This window comes from Poromitra crassiceps (genome assembly GCF_964638095.1).
Source record: "Poromitra crassiceps genome assembly, chromosome: 3".
NCBI classification, from domain to species: Eukaryota; Metazoa; Chordata; class Actinopteri; order Beryciformes; family Melamphaidae; genus Poromitra; species Poromitra crassiceps.
This window is the reverse complement of record NC_139625.1, coordinates 8,405,196-8,431,866: the sequence shown is the minus strand read 5'-3', so window position 1 is coordinate 8,431,866 and position 26,671 is coordinate 8,405,196. Positions and strand designations below refer to the sequence as shown.

The following is a 26,671-nucleotide window of genomic DNA, read 5'->3' as shown; positions in this document are numbered from 1 at the left end:
TCTGTCTGTCTGTCTGTCTGTTTCAATTTTTGTCCCACTGATGATGGACTGCATTTGGACTGCATTTATATAGCGCTTTTATCCAAAGCGCATACATTCACCCATTCACCCACCGAAGGTGGCCAGCTGCCACGCAGGGTGCTGGCACAGCCATTGGGAGCAATTTGGGGTTCAGTGTCTTGCCCAAGGACACTTTGACATGCGGACTGGAGGAGCTGGGCATCGAACCACCGACCTTCTGGTTAGTGGACGACACGCTCTACCTCCTGAGCCACAGCCGCCCATATGCCATTGTGCCCTATGCGGGCACAATGCCTATGATGTACCGCAGCAGCTGAGCCGCGGGCAAGGCCACGCGGCGGCTGAGCTCGAGCTAAAGGGCGGGCGACGTGGCTTCGCTGCATATGCGAGCCTGCAAATGTTTCGTAGGTTCGGCTGCTGCGCGGCCTCGTCCACCCTGTAGCTCGACCTAGGAATGTTTCACTTTTTGTCCCACATCGGATGTCATCAGCAAGTGACATCACTGATGATTTCATAGGCATTGTGACATCATCAGTGATGTCATAAGAGCAATAATCTGCCGCCTAGGAATCTAGATTTCTAGTATGTATATAAATCACCCCCCATACAGTTGTTATGAAAGGTGAAATTAACTATTATGGCAAAACCGTGTTGTGAACCAGGCTGCAACCAGCAATCCTGAAACAATTTAGTTTGATCCTGTTGTCCTGAGACTTGGAATTGAGGAATCATTACTGCTTTACAGAAATGTAGATACTTTTGACCCTAAAATAAAAGAGGAATCTGTGTAAATAGGAACATGGGAAGTTTTTTTTCTTCCTTAGAGAGAGAGAGAGAGATAGAGAGAGAGAAACACTTGATCACTTATGCATTTATTATTATTGATTGACTCAATCAATACATCATTATGTGAGTGTAATAAAGTGCAGTGTATAAACTCTCCTCCATCATCACTTCATTTCTCAGCAGTTGCCTGCTGTGCTTACCTGGAGACTGATGATGCAAGTCAAAGCTGTAATGTGATTGGTGGAGCTGTGTGTCAGATAAGGCTGTTCCTTGTGTTGACTTCAGTTTGCACTGCAGCAGTCAGTGTGAAGTCAACACTGTGCTGTTGTGTTGTGAAGATGAAGAGCTCACAGACCCTCCTCTTCCTCTCATGTCTCCTTGGTGTCACAGCACGTAAAGACAGTAAGTACATCCAGAGATGGGAAGTACAAAGATATTTGTTAGTCTACTTAAGTATAGGATTTTCAGGTATCTGTACTTTACTATTTAAACACATTTCTTTTTACTTGTACTCCCTACAGTACATTTTAATACAAATATCTGTATTTTCTACTCCTTACATTTTCAAAACAAGCTAGTTACTTTAGTTTTAATGCACGACAGACAGACAACAATGATGTAACCATTGTTTGTCTGTCTCGTCTCACGCTCTCTCAGCTTGCACACATCATGTGCACCTTTTTTGTGGAAAAACTATATCACACAAATCATTAATGAAAGTATGTTCTTTATACATCTTAACACATGTTTGGAGGGGATCTTATAAGTTTAATGGTCTTTGAATTATATTAATATGACATGAGTTTCAGTTAGCTTTGCACAGAAACAGCAGGTAGACATACTTTTATACCTTGTTACATTTCAGATCCTCTATACTTTTTTACTTTTACTTGAGCAGACAAGTTGAATCAGTACTTCTACCTTTACCAGAGTCTTTTTTTACATAAGTAACTGTACTTCTACTCAAGTAAAGAATGTGTGTACTTATCTCTGAGTACATCAGACTTCATTTAGTCTCACTCATTTTTCACCTCAGTATGTGGCAACCGAGAAATCGCACAAATCAAGATAAAAGGTGGTTTGAAACAAATCTTCCTATTACACAAGAGTAGATGTTGCAGAACACACTCAATATAACAAACAACAGTTTTAGGATCACTAAATACTTCTCATCTGTTAGCAAACCAAGCTTGTTCACCAACTTTCAGGGCGATTTTCTCTGAATGTTGCTTCTAGGAGTACCAACATTCAAATAAGCATTTTACTAATACCTTCTATGATCATATTTCAATGTATGACATCATCATTTGAAAGCTTATCTTTCTACACTTTCATCATCTGTAAACTGAAACATGACCTCGGCCTACTTGTTACCCAAAACACCAGTCTGTCACATATTTCATGTTGATCAGAAAATCATTTGAATTGAGCTCCAGAAACTTCTGAACCAGAGAGAGATTTAAAGCGCTAAATGTAGGCCAGGTCGGAAGATACCACTAGGCCGGTATTTAGCGCCGACACGCCCACTTTGGCCCATTCTGGGACTGCGCCACGCCCATTCGGCCTAAAGCGCATTTGGCAGCCTAAAGCCTATTGCTATCTTCCCGAAACAGGCGCAAGGCACGTTTTTTTGTGGTTAAGGCCCGTTTTAGTGCCGAAGGCCTGTGGGAGAATAGGGCCCTTAGTGTCAATAAGATATTTGTTGTTGTTGTTGTTGTTGTTGTTGTTGTTGTTGTTGTTGTTGTTGTTGTTGTTGTTGTTTTGATATAAAATGATAAACAGACAAACTCTTTACAAACATGACTGGATAACATTTGGCAGCAGGATGTGGAAAATGAATTCAGTCTGTGATTGTGGATGTGAAGAAGTTAGACATGTTTTTCATCTTGTTTCCTCTCAGCTGTACATGAGGATATTCGTATCTCTGGCTGTTCAGACACTGATGGAGAGATAATGTTTGGACTGGATGGTGAAGAGATGTGGTACGCAGACTTCATCAACAAGAAAGGAGTCGAGCCTCAGCCCAAGTTTGTAGATCATGTGAGCTGGCAGCAAGGATCTTATCAAGCAGCTGTGGATAATCTGGCTATCTGCCAAGGAAACCTGAAGATTTGCCGGCGAGGCTTCAAGAACCCTCCTCTAGAGCTCGGTAAGATGACAAAGTTTAATTTATTATTAACTATTTAAACTACAGATAAGGAGGAATGACTGCAGGTGTTTTACATTACTGTCATAAATATACAATACTTTAACCTTACTGTAATGTAAGAAAATATTTAATATTGAGAGATTAGAACCTGTATGAAATCATTGTTCTGATAGTGTTTAATATTACTGGGGAAATTATATTATATTATATTATATACTACACACTATGTATGTCTAATGTTTAATTGTATGTTTAATTAGGCTATTTGCACCTGTACGTCAAATACGTCGAATTCAAAATGTTTAAGTACGTCCAAGTATGCACATGACATGTGCACCTATGTGCAGTGAATATGCCACTGTCTCTGACTTGTCTTATCACTCTACTGCCTTATTGCTTGTTGTGTCTTTTGTTGTTTTTGCACTCATATGCCCTGTTATATTTGTACTATGTTGTAAACGGAGTTCACAGCACAAGAATTTCACACGTGATACTTGTACTACGGAGTGACAATAAAAATCTTGAATCTTGAATCTATATTATATTATATTATATTATATTATATTATATTATATTATATTATATTATATTATATTGTACTAGTGAAACATAAAAATAAAACATTTTGAACAGAACTGAGAAATAAAATATATATTTCATGCTAATGTTGCATGCTGAGAGATGTGAATTGATCTTGAATGGAATGTTTACATGATGTTTGTGTTGTTGTGCAGATGCTCCTCACAGCTCCATCTACCCCAGAGATGATGTGGAGCTTGGAGTGGAGAACCACCTCATCTGCCATGTGAGCGGGTTCTATCCCGCTCCCGTCAAGGTATACTGGACCAGGAATGACCAGAACCTGACCAAAGGAACCAGCCTCACCATCCCCTACCCCGACAAAGATGGCACCTTCTACCAGTTCTCCAGGCTGAGCTTCACCCCACAGCTTGGAGATGTCTACAGCTGTTCTGTGGAGCACCGAGCCTTGAGCCAGACGCTGACCCGAATCTGGGGTGATACTTATCTGTTAGATAACCCCAACCAAAACTACAGTTAGCTAACAACAACCAAACCTACATACAGTTTGCTAACCCCAACCAAAACTACAGTTAGCTAACACCAAACAAACCTACATACAGTTAGCTAACACTAACCTATACTACAGTTAGCTAACACTTTTTTCTTTCAAGATTTCCCCCCCATTTTCTCCCCAATTGTACTTGGCCAATTTCCCCCTGCTGCCCCGGTCGCTGCTCCACCCTCTGTTGATGGGGAGAGCGGTAGACTAGCACCATGCTCCATCCTTCGACACATGCGTAGTTGCCAGCCACTTCTTTTCACCTGACAGCGGGGAGCGTCCCCGGCAGGACGTAACACGTGGGAGGATCACGCTATTCCCACCAGTTTCCTTCTGCCGACTATAGTGCAGCGACCAGGACACATACCCCTAATCTGGCTTCCCACCCGCAGACACAGTCAATGGTGCCTGTATGGACTACAGTTAGCTAACACTAACCTATACTACAGTTAGTTTGACAGTTATTTAGAGGTGATTTGAGTTAAGTTGTGGACCAGTGATGTCATTTATGCATGAATGACATCACTGGTCCACAACTTAAATCAACTCAAGTCTCAATAACTGTCAAACTAAATGAATGACTGCAAAACAGTTAACTGTTTTCTGATATACTACTGATTTTGTAATGATACAAAGCTGTTTGAAGTGCTCCTTGAAGATTTTAACGGTACTGTAGCATACTACTGGTACTGCTTATCAATCTGGTACTTTAACGGTATTCTTATTGGTTATTTTTTATTACATTAAGAATATAAATTGTTTTATTTAACAAAACAGTTGCAAAATCTTTTAATGGGTGTGTTCGTAAATAAATCTGACCATAATGATCTCAGATCAGAGCACTCTGGACAGAGCGTGATGCATTATTATTCATTAAACTATCCAGCATTGACATTTTATGTAATAATAAATAGGAGATCTATTTTCTTAATAATCTCCAGTAGCACCCGTGTGAGTGGCTACATATTTCTCTTAGCACAGAATAATCGTTGCTATTGATCCATGATCGGCGAGCTGCGCTCACTGGACAGTTGACCTGTACAAACACACGCCAAACATATTCTGCTTTATCATCTCTTTGACTCTAAATGGGATCATAATTGACTAAATGAAGAGTTGAAACTAGTGACTGAGACCATAAACCCATTAGGAAAGTGTTCACTAGGTAAAAGTCGGGTCATTTTCTCATTGACTTCTATACAATCAATTTATTTTTGCAGACAAATAGTCTGTATAAATGGGTGTTATAATATTTCACCCTTATAGTTGTCATGAGTGGAGGAAATTAGTCACTATATAGAGACTAGAACTGTTTTTGACACACATTTTTTCCAAGAAAGACATTGCAGAGGTGTGTCGCTTGGTGTTCCTGTGTGTTGATGTGTTGATGTGTTTGGTTCCTCCTCAGATGTGGAGCAGGAGCAGCCGGGTATCGGACCTGCGGTGTTTTGTGGACTGGGTCTGACCGTGGCTCTGCTGGGCGTGGCCACAGGAACCTTCTTCCTCATCAAAGGAAATGAATGCAACTGATCTATTGATGATGTGAGGCAGAGTGAACAGACTGGAAACAGAATAAAGTTTCTGCTTTCTGTTCTACTGCTTTTAAACTGCTTCTCTCTGCTTTGTGGACCTGTTTGATTCAGCTGGAGGAAACAGCAGGCAGATAAGCTTTTACACAAACAAATCAAGTAAATAAACAAAGCTTCTATCCAGCCTGCTGTATAATCTTTTAACTAATTTACATTTTCACTGTTTAAGATTGAAATAATAAAGCTTGAAGAGTTTCTGAATATTCCATCACTGCATTATTGTTTTTATTATTGTTCCATCACTGCATTATGTATAAATACTTTTGTTAAATAATCTATATAATTACATGTAACGGTCCACAGGTTTTATAATGCCACCATTTTTCCAGGTGTTGAAATTTAACACTAGAATGCCCACAGCGGTCATTTTGACCTTTTTGAAAGTTTGTTGAATAAAAAAATACAATGCTGCTGGTACCTGACTTTTCCTAAAAGTGTCTGTATTGTCATTTAAAATTGTTTTCATATGAATTACACAAATGGCAAAGACAATATTATAGAAAGACCTGAAAGACTGTAGCTGGTCACTAAACCTCACTGAAATTCCCAGGGTTCCCATGTTTTAGTGTATATTTTCACATTTTGGTGTTGTTTTGTCTTTTTAAAGGACGAGGCATCTCACACACTCGATTCCCGAACTCACCCAGTGCGCACCGTGCGCGGGCTCGCGGCCTTGCCCGCCCTGCAGCTTGCATACACAGCTCGGCCGCAGCTCGGCTGTTGCGTGGCCTCGCTTGCCTGATGGATTCTGGATTTTTTCAAATGTAAAAATACCTGATGGATCATTCTTGGTGATTTGATGTAGAAAGTTTATAGACAAATATTCCACATAATGATGGTATTGAAGCTATGCATCACTTCCTAGAACCACAGAAAGAAGAAATACCAGTTGAATTTCTGTTGATTTTAACTAAATTCATTTTGAATTGCAACTACTTTATGTTTGGTAAGAAGCATTATTTGCAATGCCAAGGAACTAGCATGGGGTCGCCATTTGCACCAAATTATGCCAATCTCTTCATGGGATTTTGGGAAGAAAAATATGTTTTTAATAACAACCCTTTCAGCCATGAAATTTTGTTTTTTAAGATATTTATTGATGATATCTTTATGTGTTACACAGGTTCTGAAGAAGATCTCCATAAATGTTGTGGGTATATCAATAATACTCACCCCTCCTTGAAGTTCACCATGGAGTATGATAAAGAAAGAATTAATTTCTTAGACTTGTTGATTTCAATCAATGTAGAGAGAGAATTGGACACTTCCATTTTTCGAAGGAATACCATTCTTCATGCACAAAGTGACCATTCCAAAAAGATGATTGACAACATCCCTTATGGCCAATTTATTAGACTGAAGCGTATATGCAACAGAGAATCTGACTTTGAATTAAAAGCTCAAGAGATGTGGAGACGCTTCAAAGATAGAGGGTATAGCAACAGATCTCTAGATGTAGCTGTCAATAAAACCAGATCCCTAGAAAGAAAACAACTACTGTACCCTCCTCAGAAAAACACAGACAATAAAGTCATCTTTGTGTCAGAATAATGTCTCAGGAGAAGTCAAGAACATCTTAAGAAAACATTGGAGAATCTTGGACTGTGACCCTAGCCTCAAACATCTTGCTGCCTCTTTGCCCCGTTTTTGTTACAAAAGGGGCAGAAATATCAGTGACTCTATAGTTAAATCCATGTATAGAGAGCCTGCAGTAAAAACCAACTGGCTCTCCCAGGAAGTCCATGGAAATCACAAGTGTGGTCGATGCATACATTGCTCTAATACTGTAGCCTACCTTTAACACAAAACATTTTAACCACCCACATACAGGAGAAAAATTACAGCATAAAATAATTCATCAACTGCATGACGTGACGACACATGTAGTCTAAGTAGTTGTATGGGACTGCTACCCCTGAGGATAGAGAGAAAAACTCATTTTTTAGGTGGGCGTGTTTAGGACCCCTACGTCATCAAAAGGGGCGTGGCTTCTTTTTGTGCAAAAGTCAATTTTTCAGTAGTTCCTTAAAGTACACTTCTGTATTTTGCCCTGTGTTTAAACCATCTATGTGCAAAATGCTTTAATCCAGTAGTTCCTCAAAGTACACTTTATGCATTTCCGTCATACCCCCTAGACCAGTCTTGTTTTTTTTTGCGATTTAATTATCAGGTCCATATCAACATAGCGCAGCAACATCATATGATGTTTTTTTGACCACGGGCTAATGCAATTAGGCCCATTTTGCAAGTAGTTGCTAAATGGCTCAAATATAATTTGAGCAATCTCAATCAATCTCTATCTCGCCGCATCACGCTTTTTGATCTCGGCCAAATGCGATTTGGCCATTTTAGGAACTGAAACTAGCCTACAGATTCCTCTGCTCACTGGTGTTTCACAATCTCACCCCCACCACCAACGACAGATTCCTCTGCTTGTTGATGTTTTCTCTGACTCACCCCCGGCCCTCAGGTTCCCCTTCCCAGCCCACCCCATCCCCCACGTTTTATTTGTCTATTACCACGGCCGGTGTTCTGTCGATTTCACAATCACTTCCGTTTTAAATAAACTTGTTTGTTTTTGACCGTCAGGTGGGTATTCCCAGGCTATTTGACCGTCAGGTGGATGTTCCCGGCAGCACGTAACCCCCCCTTGAAAGCTATGAATAGCTGCGAGTGAGCGCACAGTTTTTTCCTCCCATGCCCCCTCGTATCCTTTGCGTGCCTGTCAACGCCACAGGCCTAATAGCCTATATTTTGTCCTAATTGTCCACCATTCAAATATTCCATAATTGCATGTTGTGCAGTCTATCTTAGCTAGTATAGCCTACTAATGTATAGCCTACTAATGTATTCCCAGGCTATTCTGTAGATTCCCTACGCGCAACACACACACACACACACACACACACACACACACACACACGCACGCACGCACACACATATTCACAGCCAGCCACAAACACACGCACCCACAAATTCACAGGTAAACATGACACACTGAAACATTCCAGTTTCTCCATCTCAGATTCTTCCCCATGTTTTTCCCACTCCGGATTCAATTGTGATGTGACATCACCATGATATTTTTGATATTGTCTGATTGGCGGAATGAATTAAATTTGATTAATACAGATTGAGGTGGATTGAATAGCTACAGACTGTTTTCCAATTGAATTGAAAACGATTGAATACAGACTATGGTGTATGACTATGCCATTTGCGCGTCTCTCAACGAGAGCAGAGTTTCCCAGCATACACTAGTGTGTTTCAACACTGTGTTTTTGGAGATTACTTATGTGCTACGCGATATTAGTTATCTGCAATGTTATGTGATGACTACTAGAGTTTGTACCCGTGTGAACTACATTGCTTTACGTTGTAAAATGTTGGCACCATAGGTGACATGAGTTAACATGTTCTAAATGCAGTTCTCTGCCTGAAATGCTGCTAATCAAATGGCTTGCTACAATCCTATGTAGGATGTAAGACGAACAACCCCTTCTCTTGTGACACCCCAGACCCAGGATATCCGCGACCTACGGGTATTATTTCAAAATATAAATATTTCAAAAGTAAATGCTTAGCTATCTTGGAACGTGAACAAACATCTTAGCAACCCAACAAACCCATTGTTTTTATTTTTCGTATTTTATATAATTATTTTAATAGTTACTAACTATTAATAGTAACTAACTAGTCCTCCACACAGTATTGGTTATTATATAATAATATATAATAATAATATAATAATAATCTTTGTAATACAATTGCTATACAATTAAAATGTATATCACACTTATCATATGCCAACAATAATAACACCAGTCTAAATAACATAACTTAATTCAACTTTGACTCTCCTCTCTTCTTGCTTAACATACACAAATAGTGCAGTAGCCGTACCGTACCGCACTGCAGCTGCTATCATTATGTATGTCTAATGTTTAATTGTATGTCTAATAAGATACATGCTATTTGCACCTGTATGTCAAATACGTCGAATTTAAAACGTTTAAGCACGTCTAATGTATGCACATGACATGTGCACCTATGTGCAGTGAATATGCCACTGTCTCGGACTTGTCTTATCACTATACTGCCTTATTGCTTATTGTTGCTTATTGTTGCTTATTGCTTATTGCTTATTGCCTTATTGCTTATTGTTTTTGCACTCATGCCTTGCTATATTTGTACTATGTTGTAAACGGAGTCCACAGCACAAGAATTTCACACGTGATACTTGTACCATGGCGCGACAATAAAAATCTTCTCCTCTCCTCTCCTCATCCCTCCCCTCATCCCTCCCCTCTCCTCTCAACTCCTCTCTCCTCTCCCCTCCTCTCTCCTCTCCTCTCCTCTCCTCTCCTCTCCTCTCCTCTCCTCTCCTCTCCTCTCCTCTCCTCTCCTCTCCTCTCCTCTCCTCTCCTCTCCTCACCTCTCTCCTCTCCTCTCTCCTCTCCTCTCCTCTCCTCTCTCCTCTCCTCTCCTCTCCTAACCTCTCCCCTCTCCTCTCCTCTCTCCTCTCCTCTCCTCACCTCTCCCCTCTCCCCTATCCTCTTCTCTCCTCTCCTCTTCTCTCCTCTCCTCTCCTCTCTCCTCTTCTCTCCTCTCCGCACCTCACCCCTCCTCTCTCCTCTCCAGGAGGGTGATTGAGGTGAAATTTGGATCCAGACCCAGTTCCAAATTCGAAAAATAATCAATAATGTAATGTTATGTCTCGAAAGACAAGAGCTATGTAGCCTACTTTAAATCAGATCACTCCGGTGCACAAACATACATTGATTGTCTAATAAAGTTTTACAAATCAATTAATTTGGTTGTCAACCACCGTTAAACGAAACTTTTGGGAGTAGTCGATGACTACTAAAATGCAGAAGTAGTTGTATCGATAAAAGACTCTGATCGTTAAGCAGTCTCGAAAGTGGGGTCAATATCAATATAGAATCTAGAAGTCAATCGATTACTAGTTTTGGGAGGAAGAGAAACCATGAAACTTTTTTATCGTTACTTTACACACTAATTTGGCGTTCTCTCATGCAAAATATCCAACATCCAATATCCAGAAGTAGTGATTACTACACAGAAGTAACTTTAGTTCCACCATTTGCTATTTGCTTCAAACATAATTTGGATCAGTTGTAACTTTGACCATTTCTAACAATTTCTAGACAGTGAATTTACACAAGCACTTGAGTGAAACTCATGTGAATTCAATGTGAACATGCATTAACTGTGATTGAATGAACACAGATTGTCAGATTTGTATACCAAACCCTTATCCTGGTGGTTGCAGGGGTCGTCTGTACCACTAATGTTAACCAATATGTGTAAATGTGTTACAACATTGGGGCTGGTCTCATAGACCTGGCACAAAAGTACATGCATCACATATATGTCTGCTGCATATATCCATATATGCCTCTACCGTATGGGTTAGTCATAATAGTCAAACATGGGTTTTCATGTTCTGACTTGCTGAAATGTGGGCTGCATATATCCATATACATACATGTTAGTTACTCACAATAGTCAAACATGGGTTTTCATGTTCTGACTTGCTGAAATGTTTTACACGTCACGTAAAACAGACACAGGATTGATGGATCTGCGGTACTAATTAGCATACACAATGTGTAATTTCAGGTTATTGTAAGTTAAATTACCACAAATTCAACATGTAACGCCATTTTCTCAATAATTTTGGTCAAATTTTGTTCAACACACTTTGGGTTGTTACCACCTTGTTATCACTGGCGTAGCCAGACTTGGCACATTTGGTGTGACCCAGATCAGTCCTTGTAACGAGGACCTTGTTATCACTGGTGTATAGCCAGACTTGGCACATTGGATGTGACCCAGATCAGACATTGTAATGAGGACTATATTTTTTGATCAAAAAAATAATACAGACAATATATATATATATAGTCAAGCGACTAATTCACTAATACAATTGTAACATCTTGTATAATATATTCAAAGTATTGTTAATTGTTAATTATTATTATTCAAAACCTGAAAATACTGTAAATAAACTAAACTAAACCTAAAACTTGGAACTTGTACTGTGTGTTAATTTAATGTGTTTTGAAAACACATACACATAAAATCTCAAGTGAGATTTTTGAGAAAGAAAAAAGAAAAAAGAAAAATTCACCCTGTGTGCTATGTGTTACAAAGCGGGGACTTTTGGACCCTAGGGGCTTCCGTCGAGCCGACTCGAACATGACGAGCGTGACGTAACTGTGACGTTGCTTGTTGCCACCCAAAACAGTTGCTCAGGGGAGGAGATGCCGTATTTGATAGGTACACAATGAAGCGAAAGCAAACGACTCAAACGACACTCATTCAGTGTTTTCGTAGGATTCCTTTCTGTATTGCCATCTACAGCTACAGCTGCAGTAGCAAGGCAATCTCCAACAAATTCCGGTCAGCGCCATTTTTGATGATCTCCTCCCATACCCTTACGCCACGCCCTCCCCTAGACCGAACTCCTCCTCCTCATCACAACATAAGGATAAAAGAGACGGATTCAAAAGAGACTCATACCATTTTTACACAATAAAAAGACAGATACCATCATGCAGAGCCCTGCTGCAGACCATCCCGTCATTACAACTCACAGCCACTCTGATTCGGCGGAAGTAGAAGAAGAGTTGAACCGTCTGATGTACGGATGTTCCGCGTCGTCATCACCCTTGTTCTTCATTACCCCACCTTCGTCACCATTGTTCTTCCTCACCCCACCTACCTCGACTCCATCCTCTATCACCCTTGTTCTTCATTACCCCACCTTCGTCACCATTGTTCTTCCTCACCCCACCTACCTCGACTCCATCCTCACATCCTTCCTCACCGGAAGACCTTCCTTCTCCTCTGATCTCACCCCTGACTCTGGACCAACCAGATGGATTGCTCAGTTTTACTTTTCTAAACATTATAAAAGCCTGCAGCAGCACTCTACTCGGTGAAGTGATATTGCGGATGCAGGCGGAGTGTAACGGATGCCTTAGTAACCCTTTTTGTCGGTACCCGGCTAAGAATGGCTATGTCTCCATCGAATTCAAAGAATTGTTGAAAGATTTGTGGAACGAACACTTTCTTCCAGGTGTCATACGTGTTTTGGAATCTCAAGGCATCGATGTTACCCTTTCAAGAGTGCTGGATGCTTCGGAAGCTTTTCTACATTAACTGAGGGAAATATAAATACAAATTCCTCGTATGTAACTTGTATACTGTGCCAATAAAAAATAAAATTGATTCTCATCATAATCTGGTTTTTCCATAATAATAATGTTGTACAAATGGCTGTTGTAATGAAATAATGAATAACATTATTACACAATATATCCCTAATGTTAATTTAAAATTAAATATTCCTCTAAATATCTAGATATTGCTCCTCTAATATATAAGTTGCAGACTCTCATTGGTCAACATTGTACATACACAGCCTCCATTTACCCTTGGGAACTGGTCACTGGGTAGGGTTAGGGTCAGGGTCAGGGATTTCCAGAGGTTTGGGGTATCGACAACAAAACAACGCAGAAAAGAGTTATTTATTTTTATTATCTTTATTGTTTATTTGAACAGGGGCAGTATTCAATAAACATTTTGTATATAAAAATATTGTCACCACAGGTGTAAACCTACGTCACCAAATACACCATGGGCATAATCGTACAGTTACGTTGAGCTTCTCCTCCTTGCTCATCGGTCGCCGTCGCCACAGAGCCTGCGTCAGGGGTAACTTTTTTCTCTTTTCTTTTTCTTTTTTTCCGCTCGTAATGGAATCGGAAGTGCTGGCCCTGGTAAAAGTCGACAAAACATCCCATGTAACATGTACAGTGGTAGACGGATCTATAAGCGTGTTTTACCACGATGCGGCAGTAATTCTGTCCAACGGTAGAATGTGGTATCATAGTGGGCCACTAGAGGGCAGTAGCGCACAACTACCTACAAGCGGCGAGACCAAGCAGGGCCTCTGCTGGTCTCGCCACACTGGTCTAAGCAGAGGCAGAACGCAGCAGAGAAGACGCCATAAGCTCCGGGAAGTTTTTTTTACAATTTAAAGTTTTATTTCATCACTAAATTAATTTCTGATGACTTTTGATGCCTACAAGCAGGGTAGTAGGTTTCAATAAGTGCTACTTTACGAACATTTATGGCGAAAAATGGCAAAAAGCTCCAGAGCACAATTGGCTGCAGTTGAGCTTTTTATTTGTGTATTATCCTGCGCTGGTATTGCGCAATACCCTCTATAATAATACAGATATTTATAATAAAACAGATTTATATATGTTTTGTTTTGTTTTGCCAGGGTTTTTTTGTTTTCTCCACAGGGTTAGGGTTGCAACCTGTAATTTTTTATGAAACATTCGCACTGTTCCGCCTTGCTGCTCCGACGCTTTCAGGTGGAGGCGGGTTGTCCGCTAATACGGCGCTGTGACAACGACCATAACCAGAGTAGGCCTATATTGTTTGATAAAAATATGTTTTCAGACAATGGGCACGGCGCGCGCGCGCGCACGCACACACACACACACACACACACACACACACACACACACACACACACACACACACACACACACACACACACACACACACACACACACAAAGGACACAGACTAGAGAGTGTACATTTTTATAATAATAGTAGGCTACCATGCAGACTGCAGCTGTTTGATATGCGGTATTCTCATATTAGCCTATGAAATCGAATCAATCAATCATGTTTTGTCTCTCCCCTTGATGATTAAAGTCCCTGGAAACCAAAATCCACAAACTAACTATTAAATCCACTAACTAACTATTATTAAATTAACTATTAAATTTAGTGTCTTATGTGCGTAATTGTGTGCCTCTGAAAAGAGAGAGAATTACTTTCAACCCTAACCCCAAAAATCGACACTTTTCTACAAGGTCTGGATTTCCATTTCCTCATTGAAGATAGCGGAGCGCGCAGTGCTAAAATGCAGGAGCTTTAGCACGTCATAAGATTTAATCGAATCACACACACGCATGCACGCACGCACGCGCGCACACACACACACACACACACACACACACACACACACACACACACACTGACACACGCACAGTAGTGCTGTGAGCGGCGAGTGTGTTCGCCGAGCAACATTCCTTTATTTCCATTTCAATAGGTTGGCTACATGAGACAATAGACTAATAGACTTGTGAAACATTCCACCCCCATCTCAAGTGTCTCTTAAAATGCGCATCAGCCCGAAGAATGACAGCAGCCCTCATCCCAGCTCTGCAGGCCCAGTCTGAGGCCTGTGAGGGGCATGGTAAGCTAATAGTTCAGCCTGTAATATTTAATTATTTTAGCTTGTAATTAACTCTTTCAGCGTAATACTTCAACCTGTAATACATAAATAAATTATAAATATATAAATTGTACAAATACCGTACCGTAGATCTTCTCAGGGGGAGTACAGAAGCATTTCTGCACCTTGGAGAGCGCAGCAGCGCTTTGCTCCGAGTCCAGAGACATATTACAATAAATTGTCATTTTGCGGGTTTCTGGGTTGGGGCGGGCTCGGCATTAAAGCCGATTTTACGGGTTGGGTTGGTGCGGGCTTTAAAAAAACCTGACCCGCGCATCACTTGTAGCTATTCCCCCGACCAACTATGCAGACTGCAGCTGTTTGATATGCGGCGTTGTCTTTCAGAACGGCCCCTAATTAGGCTACTTGATGGTGTGTCTGTGATGCATAAAGTCGATCATGCAAGTCAATGCTATTTATTTATTTGTTGATTTATTTGTTGATTTATTTATTTATCTATTTATCTATTTATTTATCTATTTATCTATTTATCTATTTATCTATTTATCTATTTATTTATTTATTGGCCTCTTCCAGGCCAGGGATTTTATTAAATGCCTTGATGTTGCTTTTGCACTGTCAGTCACTACACGAATAACACATCGTTGCACGTTCCAATTCTTCAGCACACTTTCATACTTTCGGTAAATGCGATCAGCGGTATGACCCTGTATGTGATCATGTGATCACAGCCTAACAGAATGGTGTGCCCCATGAACGTCCCGTCAATGAAACTGGCCACGATGCCCAATGTTGTTGGTTCGCCTCGCTCATAAATAAAACATATTCAGACAGTCCGAAATTAAATTAACATTATAGGCTACTTTTTTATTTTATTTTAACGCTATATTGGGGCCTATTTAGCTGGCGTAATTACCTGTTTTCTTCCCGGCGCTCCACCGCTCCCCACGCCTATAGCTTATAGTTTCATTTGAAACACACAGACAACGAACCAAGTAGGCTACCAACTCAGCTCAAATTTAAAGTTATTTCGTTTGTAAATGATTAAAAACAGTCAGACACCTCAGGCTATCATTGAAAATGTTTTTAATTAGGCTACATGAATAAACAAACGTCTTCAGTCAGGGTTCCATATTCCAGTATTTCTTTCCGCATAATCCTCTGGGTTGCAAGTTTCCAACAAAGCCTCTTCTCTTTCCCGAAATTTCCACACCAGCCGCTCCCCCTCCTTCCCTCTCTCTGCTGGATGGCGCTAGTCTTACTTTCGGTTTCAACACCTGCCCCGCATTTATTGCTGTTTAAATGTTATTTCTGAACTAAATTCAAACCTGAACCGAATTAATTAATGAATTAACGAGTGGTGAGGCTCACGGCTCTTTCCCTTTGCACTGCCGCGCACTGCGTGCAGACCACAGTCTAATTATTTTGAAACATTAAAACATATTTTATGTTTCAATGATGATTTTGTTTGCTAAAAATATGTTATGTATCACAAAAATGATTACATCGATTTTTCTTTCTTTATTGTCCTCGCTTTTCTCTGCTTCCTCAGCCTGCTGCAATTTCATGACATTGTACTGTGTGTGTGTGTGATTACGTGATGGAAAAAAAGAGGAAAAAGTCCGCACACTAAAGCTCCCTTTATGTGCATTTATTTAGCACCGATAGGATGTGATAAATAAATGCACATAAGGTCGGAAAAAGCATCCCCGAACGTCCCGTCAATGAAACTGGCCCGGCAACACTTAATCTCAAGGATGCTCACAGATGACACCTGGTGGTCAACGGTGCAACTACACCTCCCTGGGTTTTAATGCCGCCGCGCGTCAATACACAGCTTGCGGTAAGGCACGCTTATTGATCCGTCTACCACTGTACCGTCTCCTCGTTCCTCCTTCACCAGATAACACCCGCTATGGTTCACCTGGTCGGTGAACCGACCATCCCGATTCAATGCCTCTTGAAGCTCTTCTCCCTTTAGCGCATACACTTGCAGAGTCAGCTTTTCCCGCTGGGACATCTTCCTCAACACCTTGCTGTTTAGCATTTGGCGCCCCTTGTCTTTCCACGTTACATTCACAAAGAATGTGCCGTAGCGATCCAGCGGCTCGTCGGGGTACAACAGCTTGTCAGAATGCTTTGGTATGTCATCGAACTTAATCAGCTTGAGGGTGAGCGTTTCGCCAACATTGACTATGCCACAAGGAGCATGTGGCGCTAGCATGCTTCCATCCTCTCTGGTGATCAGAGGATACAACCCCGAGGGATTGGCGCCGATTCTCAGCTGCTGTATCGATTTCTCGATGGTACAGGGTTTTCCGCACGAACGTGACCACCTAGTGACGCTATTCTGTTTCCTAACGTAGAAGCTATGCATGTGGCGTTTTTCATAGTTACATCCGTGTCCTTCCATGCATGTCATGCTTAGTAACGTGCATAAATCGTATAGGGGCATGGCTATTTATTCACACTCAAACTCCTCCCCCTCAGCCCTCTTCTGTCAACGGGCCCCTCCCCCATTTCGAGTAAAATTGACGACAAACATCGGATAATAAGAACAGTAAGAATAAGAACACCGCAAGGCATCAGGTACCAAGTAATAGTTGAGCAAATTATCATATGTTATCTTATGTTAGTAGACACACATCACTATATAGCTACCATACATCTAACGTCCATAACATGGTGGACCATTTAACGTATTCAGATTTAACTCTGTATTCAGACCAATGGATTCAGCCCAGAAACCGGTGTACGTTATAACGTTATAAATATAGTCACATTATAAACAACTACCCAGCGCTGGGGTTAGATCAAAAATCAAGTTAAATCAATTTGGTCATTCAGTGTCGTTTTACTGTAATGCAAAGTAAGTAGCGTTAGCCGCTACATTAGGCAAAGTACCGGTAGTATCTGACTACCCATAATGCATTACGGCGATAAGGGAGACAGGGCAAATTCGGAAACTCCCCCGGCACCCGCTGGGGGTCGCATTTCATTCAATTTAATTCATTCAACCCATCAAACGAAATGAAACAATATCCGGAAGCGAGCTTCATTTTGCTGTGTCAAAGTCTTAGGGTGGGACAGGAATTTTCAGAGGTTTGATTGTGGGACAGTGTTGGCAAATGCAATTACAAGAGAAGTTGTAGTTTAGAGAGAAGTTGAGAAGAGTTGTTTTCCAAGCAAAGTGTACTTTAAAGTTAAAGTTTTATAGAGACCAGCACAAAATAGCTTGTTTATAATAATAATAATAATAAACTTTTATTTGTATAGCACCTTTCATACATAAAATGCAGCTCAAAGCGCTTTACACATGAAGAATAAACAAAGGTAAATCAGTGAAAATCAGTAAAACAGTGAAATTTATGTGATGTAAAGTTATGTGACCTCTCTTCTTGGTTTTAGTTAAACTAATTGAACTAATTGGACTAATTGTAGCCTGTCAGTATTACTACTATTACAGTAGTCAGGGTCTTATGAAGAGTTTGATAAGTTACTTTGATAAGTACTTAGTTTACCACGTGCTATTTGGATAGCCAATTCAGTACCACGTTTCGCCTCTAGGTGTCAGACATAATCACATAGCTAGGAGGGGTTTATATACTTTAAACTTTTTTTCTTTTCTCTTTTTTCTTTCTCAAAAATCTCACTTGAGATTTTATGTGTATGTGTTTTCAAAACACATTAAATTAACACACAGTACAAGTTCCAAGTTTTAGGTTTAGTTTAGTTTATTTACAGTAGGCTATTTACAGTATTTTCAGGTTTTGAATAATAATAATTAACAATTAACAATACTTTGAATATATTATACAAGATGTTACAATTGTATTAGTGAATTAGTCGCTTGACTATATATATATATATTGTCTGTATTATTTTTTTGATCAAAAAATATAGTCCTCATTACAATGTCTGATCTGGGTCACATCCAATGTGCCAAGTCTGGCTATACACCAGTGATAACAAGGTCCTCGTTACAAGGACTGATCTGGGTCACACCAAATGTGCCAAGTCTGGCTACGCCAGTGATAACAAGGTGGTAACAACCCAAAGTGTGTTGAACAAAATTTGACCAAAATTATTGAGAAAATGGCGTTACATGTTGAATTTGTGGTAATTTGGTAATTTGTGTCAGTATAGCATACATTTGTTTGATACATCTGTGAATCATTGAATCCCAATGAAGTATGTACCTTGTACAGGATGTACACATACAATATGAAAGAGTGTCTATTTTGAAAAGTGTGTGTGAAAGGAATATATGTACAGTTATAGGCAGTTACGTATATATGAGAGGGGTCAATGTGTGGGTGTGTGTGTTTCAAAAACACATTAAAGCTAAATTAATTGACATTAAGACCTGTTGGATTTGACTTGACTTGACTTTATTTAAAACTTTAACATGCTGTACATTTGTTTTGATAAGCTGGGCAAAACAATCATCTATACTTTATAGTTAATATATAGCTAAATCTACATTGCAAAAGCATTACTTGCTTTGCTTAACCAATTTACCAATTTAATTTACCACAATATTTATGACAATACTTGTGATCATCACACCTTGCTATCAGCTTATGATACTATCCTTGACAATATCCTTTCTTCCCCTCCGAGGTCAAGGGGCAGGTACAGTGTGTTGAGTTAAATACAGACTGTATAGTGTGAGGGGCAGAATGATAAACAAAGTTGTATCATACACACAATGGACAATAATCATATAATTTCCCCCGGTCATTACCGACCTGACTGATAATAGTTTGGCCTAACTGATTCAGTTATATTATATCCAGTTTTTTATTCCGGTTGAAGATTTCACAACCTCAATCTTGTTACTTTTGTACATCAGTACAGAGTACTGACTAACAGTTCATCATAGTTCTCAAAGTCAAATGTAAAAAATAATGTGTAAAACATTTCATCAAGTCAGAACATGAAAAGTTCTGACAGAGTTCTACAGATTATTACACGCTACATATTATTTATGTACCATAACACGTCTTGTGTAGTAGCATAACACGCTGACACCACTTGTCATAAACTGTTTACTGTTTAAACATTGTTTCTAAGCCTGACAAAAACAATGATGACCCATCATGAGGTATAAAACAGAAAATCATTGACACAGCCAACTGATATGTAGGCTTGTATGTATGTATGACACACTAGGCATGACACACTTACAATCACCTGAAATTACACATTGGGTAATTAGTACCGCAAATCACATGCCATTAAAAACAACCCACTTGTAAGTATGCAAGATTGCAGGTATGAAAGATTGCAAGTATGCAATAACTTACAATAACCTGAAATTACACATTGTGTATGCTAATTAGTACCGCAGATCCATCAATCCTGTGTCTGTTTTACGTGACGTGTAAAACATTTCAGCAAGTCAGAACATGAAAACCCATGTTTGACTATTGTGAGTAACTAACATGTATGTATATGGATATATGCAGCCCACATTTCAGCAAGTCAGAACATGAAAACCCATGTTTGACTATTATGACTAACCCATACGGTAGAGGCATATTCACCTTATGTAGCCACGCCCATTTGACCCGGTTCTGTGGCCGTCCTACGACTTCCGGCAAAAAAAAAAGAAAAAAAATGGCTGGCTGCTCCAATATAATCTAACTCTGAATTAACTAATACTTTAGCCAATTGTATGTAACATACCAAATAAAAGCAAACGGCAATGTCTAAGAATGCAATGCCATGTAACTGGCTCGTTAATTCTCGCATTCCAGGGAATTACGTTAACGTGTGCGGGTCTTATAGACGTAAGTGGCTCGAGCTGCGCTCGGAGGACAGAAAACCTTCTGAAGCTTTCTTTATTGGAGTCCAGGTATGTTTTACAAGAAAGTGCTCGTCATTGTCGACGATAACGTTATCTGACCTGCTAACAGTGGATACTCCGCTTGCTTGCTGTGTACCGGCTCAAAGTAGTAGGCTACGTTCTTTCTTTTACACCCTGCGCTGTGCGCTACAAAAACAACTCTCTTCCTCATGACGTTCTTTCATATTTGGCGCCGTGACCGCCGGAAGTGTTAGACGGAGCCGGAAGAATTTGGCCCACTGTAAGGTCTGAACATAAGGTGAATATGGATATATGCAGCAGACATATATGTGATGCATGTACTTTTGTGCCAGGTCTATGAGACCAGCCCCAATGTTGTAACACATTTACACATATTGGTTAACATTAGTGGTACAGACGACCCCTGCAACCACCAGGATAAGGGTTTGGTATACAAATCTGACAATCTGTGTTCATTCAATCACAGTTAATGCATGTTCACATTGAATTCACATGAGTTTCACTCAAGTGCTTGTGTAAATTCACTGTCTAGAAATTGTTAGAAATGGTCAAAGTTACAACTGATCCAAATTATGTTTGAAGCAAATAGCAAATGGTGGAACTAAAGTTACTTCTGTGTAGTAATCACTACTTCTGGATATTGGATGTTGGATATTTTGCATGAGAGAACGCCAAATTAGTGTGTAAAGTAACGATAAAAAAGTTTCATGGTTTCTCTTCCTCCCAAAACTAGTAATCGATTGACTTCTAGATTCTATATTGATATTGACCCCACTTTCGAGACTGCTTAACGATCAGAGTCTTTTATCGATACAACTACTTCTGCATTTTAGTAGTCATCGACTACTCCCAAAAGTTTTGTTTAACGGTGGTTGACAACCAAATTAATTGATTTGTAAAACTTTATTAGACAATCAATGTATGTTTGTGCACCGGAGTGATCTGATTTAAAGTAGGCTACATAGCTCTTGTCTTTCGAGACATAACATTACATTATTGATTATTTTTCGAATTTGGAACTGGGTCTGGATCCAAATTTCACCTCAATCACCCTCCTGGAGAGGAGAGAGGAGGGGTGAGGTGTGGAGAGGAGAGAAGAGGAGAGAGGAGAGGAGAGGAGAGAAGAGGAGAGGAGAGAAGAGGATAGGGGAGAGGGGAGAGGTGAGGAGAGGAGAGGAGAGAGGAGAGGAGAGGGGAGAGGTTAGGAGAGGAGAGGAGAGGAGAGAGGAGAGGAGAGGAGAGGAGAGAGGAGAGGAGAGAGGTGAGGAGAGGAGAGGAGAGGAGAGGAGAGGAGAGGAGAGGAGAGGAGAGAGGAGGGGAGAGGAGGGGAGAGGAGAGAGGAGTTGAGAGGAGAGGGGAGGGATGAGGGGAGGGATGAGGAGAGGAGAGGAGAAGATTTTTATTGTCGCGCCATGGTACAAGTATCACGTGTGAAATTCTTGTGCTGTGGACTCCGTTTACAACATAGTACAAATATAGCAAGGCATGAGTGCAAAAACAATAAGCAATAAGGCAATAAGCAATAAGCAATAAGCAACAATAAGCAACAATAAGCAATAAGGCAGTATAGTGATAAGACAAGTCCGAGACAGTGGCATATTCACTGCACATAGGTGCACATGTCATGTGCATACATTAGACGTGCTTAAACGTTTTAAATTCGACGTATTTGACATACAGGTGCAAATAGCATGTATCTTATTAGACATACAATTAAACATTAGACATACATAATGATAGCAGCTGCAGTGCGGTACGGTACGGCTACTGCACTATTTGTGTATGTTAAGCAAGAAGAGAGGAGAGTCAAAGTTGAATTAAGTTATGTTATTTAGACTGGTGTTATTATTGTTGGCATATGATAAGTGTGATATACATTTTAATTGTATAGCAATTGTATTACAAAGATTATTATTATATTATTATTATATATTATTATATAATAACCAATACTGTGTGGAGGACTAGTTAGTTACTATTAATAGTTAGTAACTATTAAAATAATCATATAAAATACGAAAAATAAAAACAATGGGTTTGTTGGGTTGCTAAGATGTTTGTTCACGTTCCAAGATAGCTAAGCATTTACTTTTGAAATATTTATATTTTGAAATAATACCCGTAGGTCGCGGATATCCTGGGTCTGGGGTGTCACAAGAGAAGGGGTTGTTTGTCTTACATCCTACATAGGATTGTAGCAAGCCATTTGATTAGCAGCATTTCAGGCAGAGAACTGCATTTAGAACATGTTAACTCATGTCACCTATGGTGCCAACATTTTACAACGTAAAGCAATGTAGTTCACACGGGTACAAACTCTAGTAGTCATCACATAACATTGCAGATAACTAATATCGCGTAGCACATAAGTAATCTCCAAAAACACAGTGTTGAAACACACTAGTGTATGCTGGGAAACTCTGCTCTCGTTGAGAGATGCGCAAATGGCATAGTCATACACCATAGTCTGTATTCAATCGTTTTCAATTCAATTGGAAAACAGTCTGTAGCTATTCAATCCACCTCAATCTGTATTAATCAAATTTAATTAATTCCGCCAATCAGACAATATCAAAAATATCATGGTGATGTCACATCACAATTGAATCCGGAGTGGGAAAAACATGGGGAAGAATCTGAGATGGAGAAACTGGAATGTTTCAGTGTGTCATGTTTACCTGTGAACAGGGGCGCCGTATAGGGGGGGAAAGGTAGGACGATTCTAAGGGCCCTTGAAGCTGACAGGGGCCCTGTCAGCTTCAAGGGCCCTAAAAGCTTGGACACTAGGCAATTTTTTGCAGTATTAAATTATTAACCTATTGTAATGAATATACTATTTTATTCAATGTACTAGTAAAACGAATTGCTTCTTTTTGGCAAAAAAGAAAAAATCCTCTTGCACACACACACCCCTTCGATTTTCAAGAAATGGTTTCTCCCTGCTGAGAAATAGGCACGCCTCCCATCCAGGCAGCGTGGTGGGCAGAGTTGTGCGCTGATCAATCAGATGAGAGGAGAGAGGAGAGACCAGCAACATGCCAAAAGAAAGAGAGGAGAGAGAAAAGAAAGGACAACAGTTCCTCACGCAGTTTTATAGGAAGGCAGGTGAGGTGAGTGCTGGAATGGTGCAGCTGCTGTCTGCCTGTCTCTGTGTGAGGCGAGGCAGATAGGCTACACTACGTGAATCACTCTGCCTGCCATGTTAACCTAGAGAACTGTCTAGTCTGTCCCGCGCCATCTGAACATTTATTCAACTTTTCTTAACTACTGTATATAATAAGTAATAATAATAATAAAAAAATAAGAAGGATCAACACAATTTATTTGTCCACATAATGACCATCATATGAAAGGAAAAGCAGCCCACAAATGACAGCCAATGAGAAAAGGAGAACATAATGATATTAAGACTGAATAATGATATCACAACAGTCTCATGCTAAACACTCCTGTTGGACTCCACATGTGTATCAATATTATTTCTAGTCATTAGTTGATAGTATTTCTTTGTTCCCTCTGGTGTATTCAGAGCAGAGAGAGAGTATGATGATTCAACAGGGATGAGAGTGAGAAAAGGAGCAAATATTGATGGTTAAGACTGAATAATGACAACACTACAGTGTTATCCTAATATAATTTAAAATGCGATATTATCCTCTAAATCAGCTTCAAACAGCCCAAATTTTTCGCCGGCGCCCTTCGGACGCCGGCATCAGTGGGGCCCATGCTATGTCCTGTCATGGGGCCCAAAATCCCTGGCGGCGCCCCTGCCTGTGAATTTGTGGGTGCGTGTGTTTGTGGCTGGCTGTGAATATGTGTGTGCGTGTGTGTGTGTGTGTGTGTGTGTGTGTGTGTGTGTGTTGCGCGTAGGGAATCTACAGAATAGCCTGGGAATACATTAGTAGGCTATACATTAGTAGGCTATACTAGCTAAGATAGACTGCACAACATGCAATTATGGAATATTTGAATGGTGGACAATTAGGACAAAATATAGGCTATTAGGCCTGTGGCGTTGACAGGCACGCAAAGGATACGAGGGGGCATGGGAGGAAAAAACTGTGCGCTCACTCGCAGCTATTCATAGCTTTCAAGGGGGGGTTACGTGCTGCCGGGAACATCCACCTGACGGTCAAATAGCCTGGGAATACCCACCTGACGGTCAAAAACAAACAAGTTTATTTAAAACGGAAGTGATTGTGAAATCGACAGAACACCGGCCGTGGTAATAGACAAATAAAACGTGGGGGATGGGGTGGGCTGGGAAGGGGAACCTGAGGGCCGGGGGTGAGTCAGAGAAAACATCAACAAGCAGAGGAATCTGTCGTTGGTGGTGGGGGTGAGATTGTGAAACACCAGTGAGCAGAGGAATCTGTAGGCTAGTTTCAGTTCCTAAAATGGCCAAATCGCATTTGGCCGAGATCAAAAAGCGTGATGCGGCGAGATAGAGATTGATTGAGATTGCTCAAATTATATTTGAGCCATTTAGCAACTACTTGCAAAATGGGCCTAATTGCATTAGCCCGTGGTCAAAAAAACATCATATGATGTTGCTGCGCTATGTTGATATGGACCTGATAATTAAATCGCAAAAAAAAACAAGACTGGTCTAGGGGGTATGACGGAAATGCATAAAGTGTACTTTGAGGAACTACTGGATTAAAGCATTTTGCACATAGATGGTTTAAACACAGGGCAAAATACAGAAGTGTACTTTAAGGAACTACTGAAAAATTGACTTTTGCACAAAAAGAAGCCACGCCCCTTTTGATGACGTAGGGGTCCTAAACACGCCCACCTAAAAAATGATTTTTTCTCTCTATCCTCAGGGGTAGCAGTCCCATACAACTACTAGTCTACATGCTTAAATGTCCTTGTGGTCTCATATATGTCGGCCAAACTAAACGCAATCTTAAATTAAGAATTGCAGAACACAAGGCAGCTATAAGAAATGGCAACATGGATTATGCAATTGCTCACCACTACAATGACAGAAATCATGGCTCTGCAGCCTCTATGAAATGAATAGGCATTGAGAGAGTCTTACCCAAGAAGGGGAAATATCATCAACCAATTACTTAGGAGGGGAGCATATTGGATACACACCTTAAACACAGTTGAGCCCAATGGTCTGAATGAAATACTTGATCTGAGTCCATTTTTATGATGTATTAACTTTATTTTTTCTACCTGCAGGTGATGCCTTGTATAGGGAGAGTGAGATGAGGCACTATCTCCCTTCATTTGTAAAGCGAACCTGATGAAGCAACAGTGAAACGCATTGTTCGCCATATCTATGCAACTTAAATAAAAGAAGTCTATTCTAACAACCTGGTGTGCGCTGGATTTCCTCACTATTGATATATATATATATATATATATATAATTTATTCTACAGTGTATTACAAAAGTATGGTCTCCCAGAGCTGTTGATTAGTTTATTTTGAGCTCAGAATTATTAGGAGTTCCAGGATTCCCCTTATTATGCAGAGTAGAGAAGGCAGTCCTTAAAGGCACTGTGTGTGATTTTTTTGTCCACTAGATGTCGCCATTTCAAACCATAACAAAACTTGTTTACCAAAACAATCTCGATCCCACCCACCAGCGCACAGCACTTCCTGGTTCCCCCACCTCCCTCCCTCCCTCCCTCCCTCCCTCCCAAGCAACGGAGATATAAACAACTATTTTGTGCATAGCCTACCTACTGCAGACGTAAGTACATAAAACAAGCACGAATGCATCTCGGCTATGTATTTGGCTTGAGTAATGACAAATTTCACATGATAGTCATAAACCTTTAGGATATTGACAATAGTCCGCTTGGTAAGACTTATTTGTATAATCTGCTAACCGATCAAAATCCATGTAATGGTTACATGGATTTTGAAAAGGTTACATTGT

At 40.2% G+C, this 26,671-nt stretch overlaps 1 protein-coding gene across 1 annotated transcript; it reads left to right on the top strand.

The window, feature by feature from the left end:
• The first annotated feature begins 1,103 nt into the window (after positions 1-1,103).
• LOC310774376 (H-2 class II histocompatibility antigen, A-U alpha chain-like) lies at positions 1,104-5,834 on the top strand. Its single transcript, XM_083634439.1, has 4 exons — positions 1,104-1,209; positions 2,708-2,956; positions 3,691-3,972; positions 5,446-5,834. Exons 1-4 carry the CDS (start codon positions 1,146-1,148, stop codon positions 5,565-5,567), a joined length of 717 nt encoding a protein of 238 aa, XP_083490565.1. The 5' UTR covers positions 1,104-1,145; the 3' UTR covers positions 5,568-5,834.
• Positions 5,835-26,671: the final 20,837 nt, after the last annotated feature.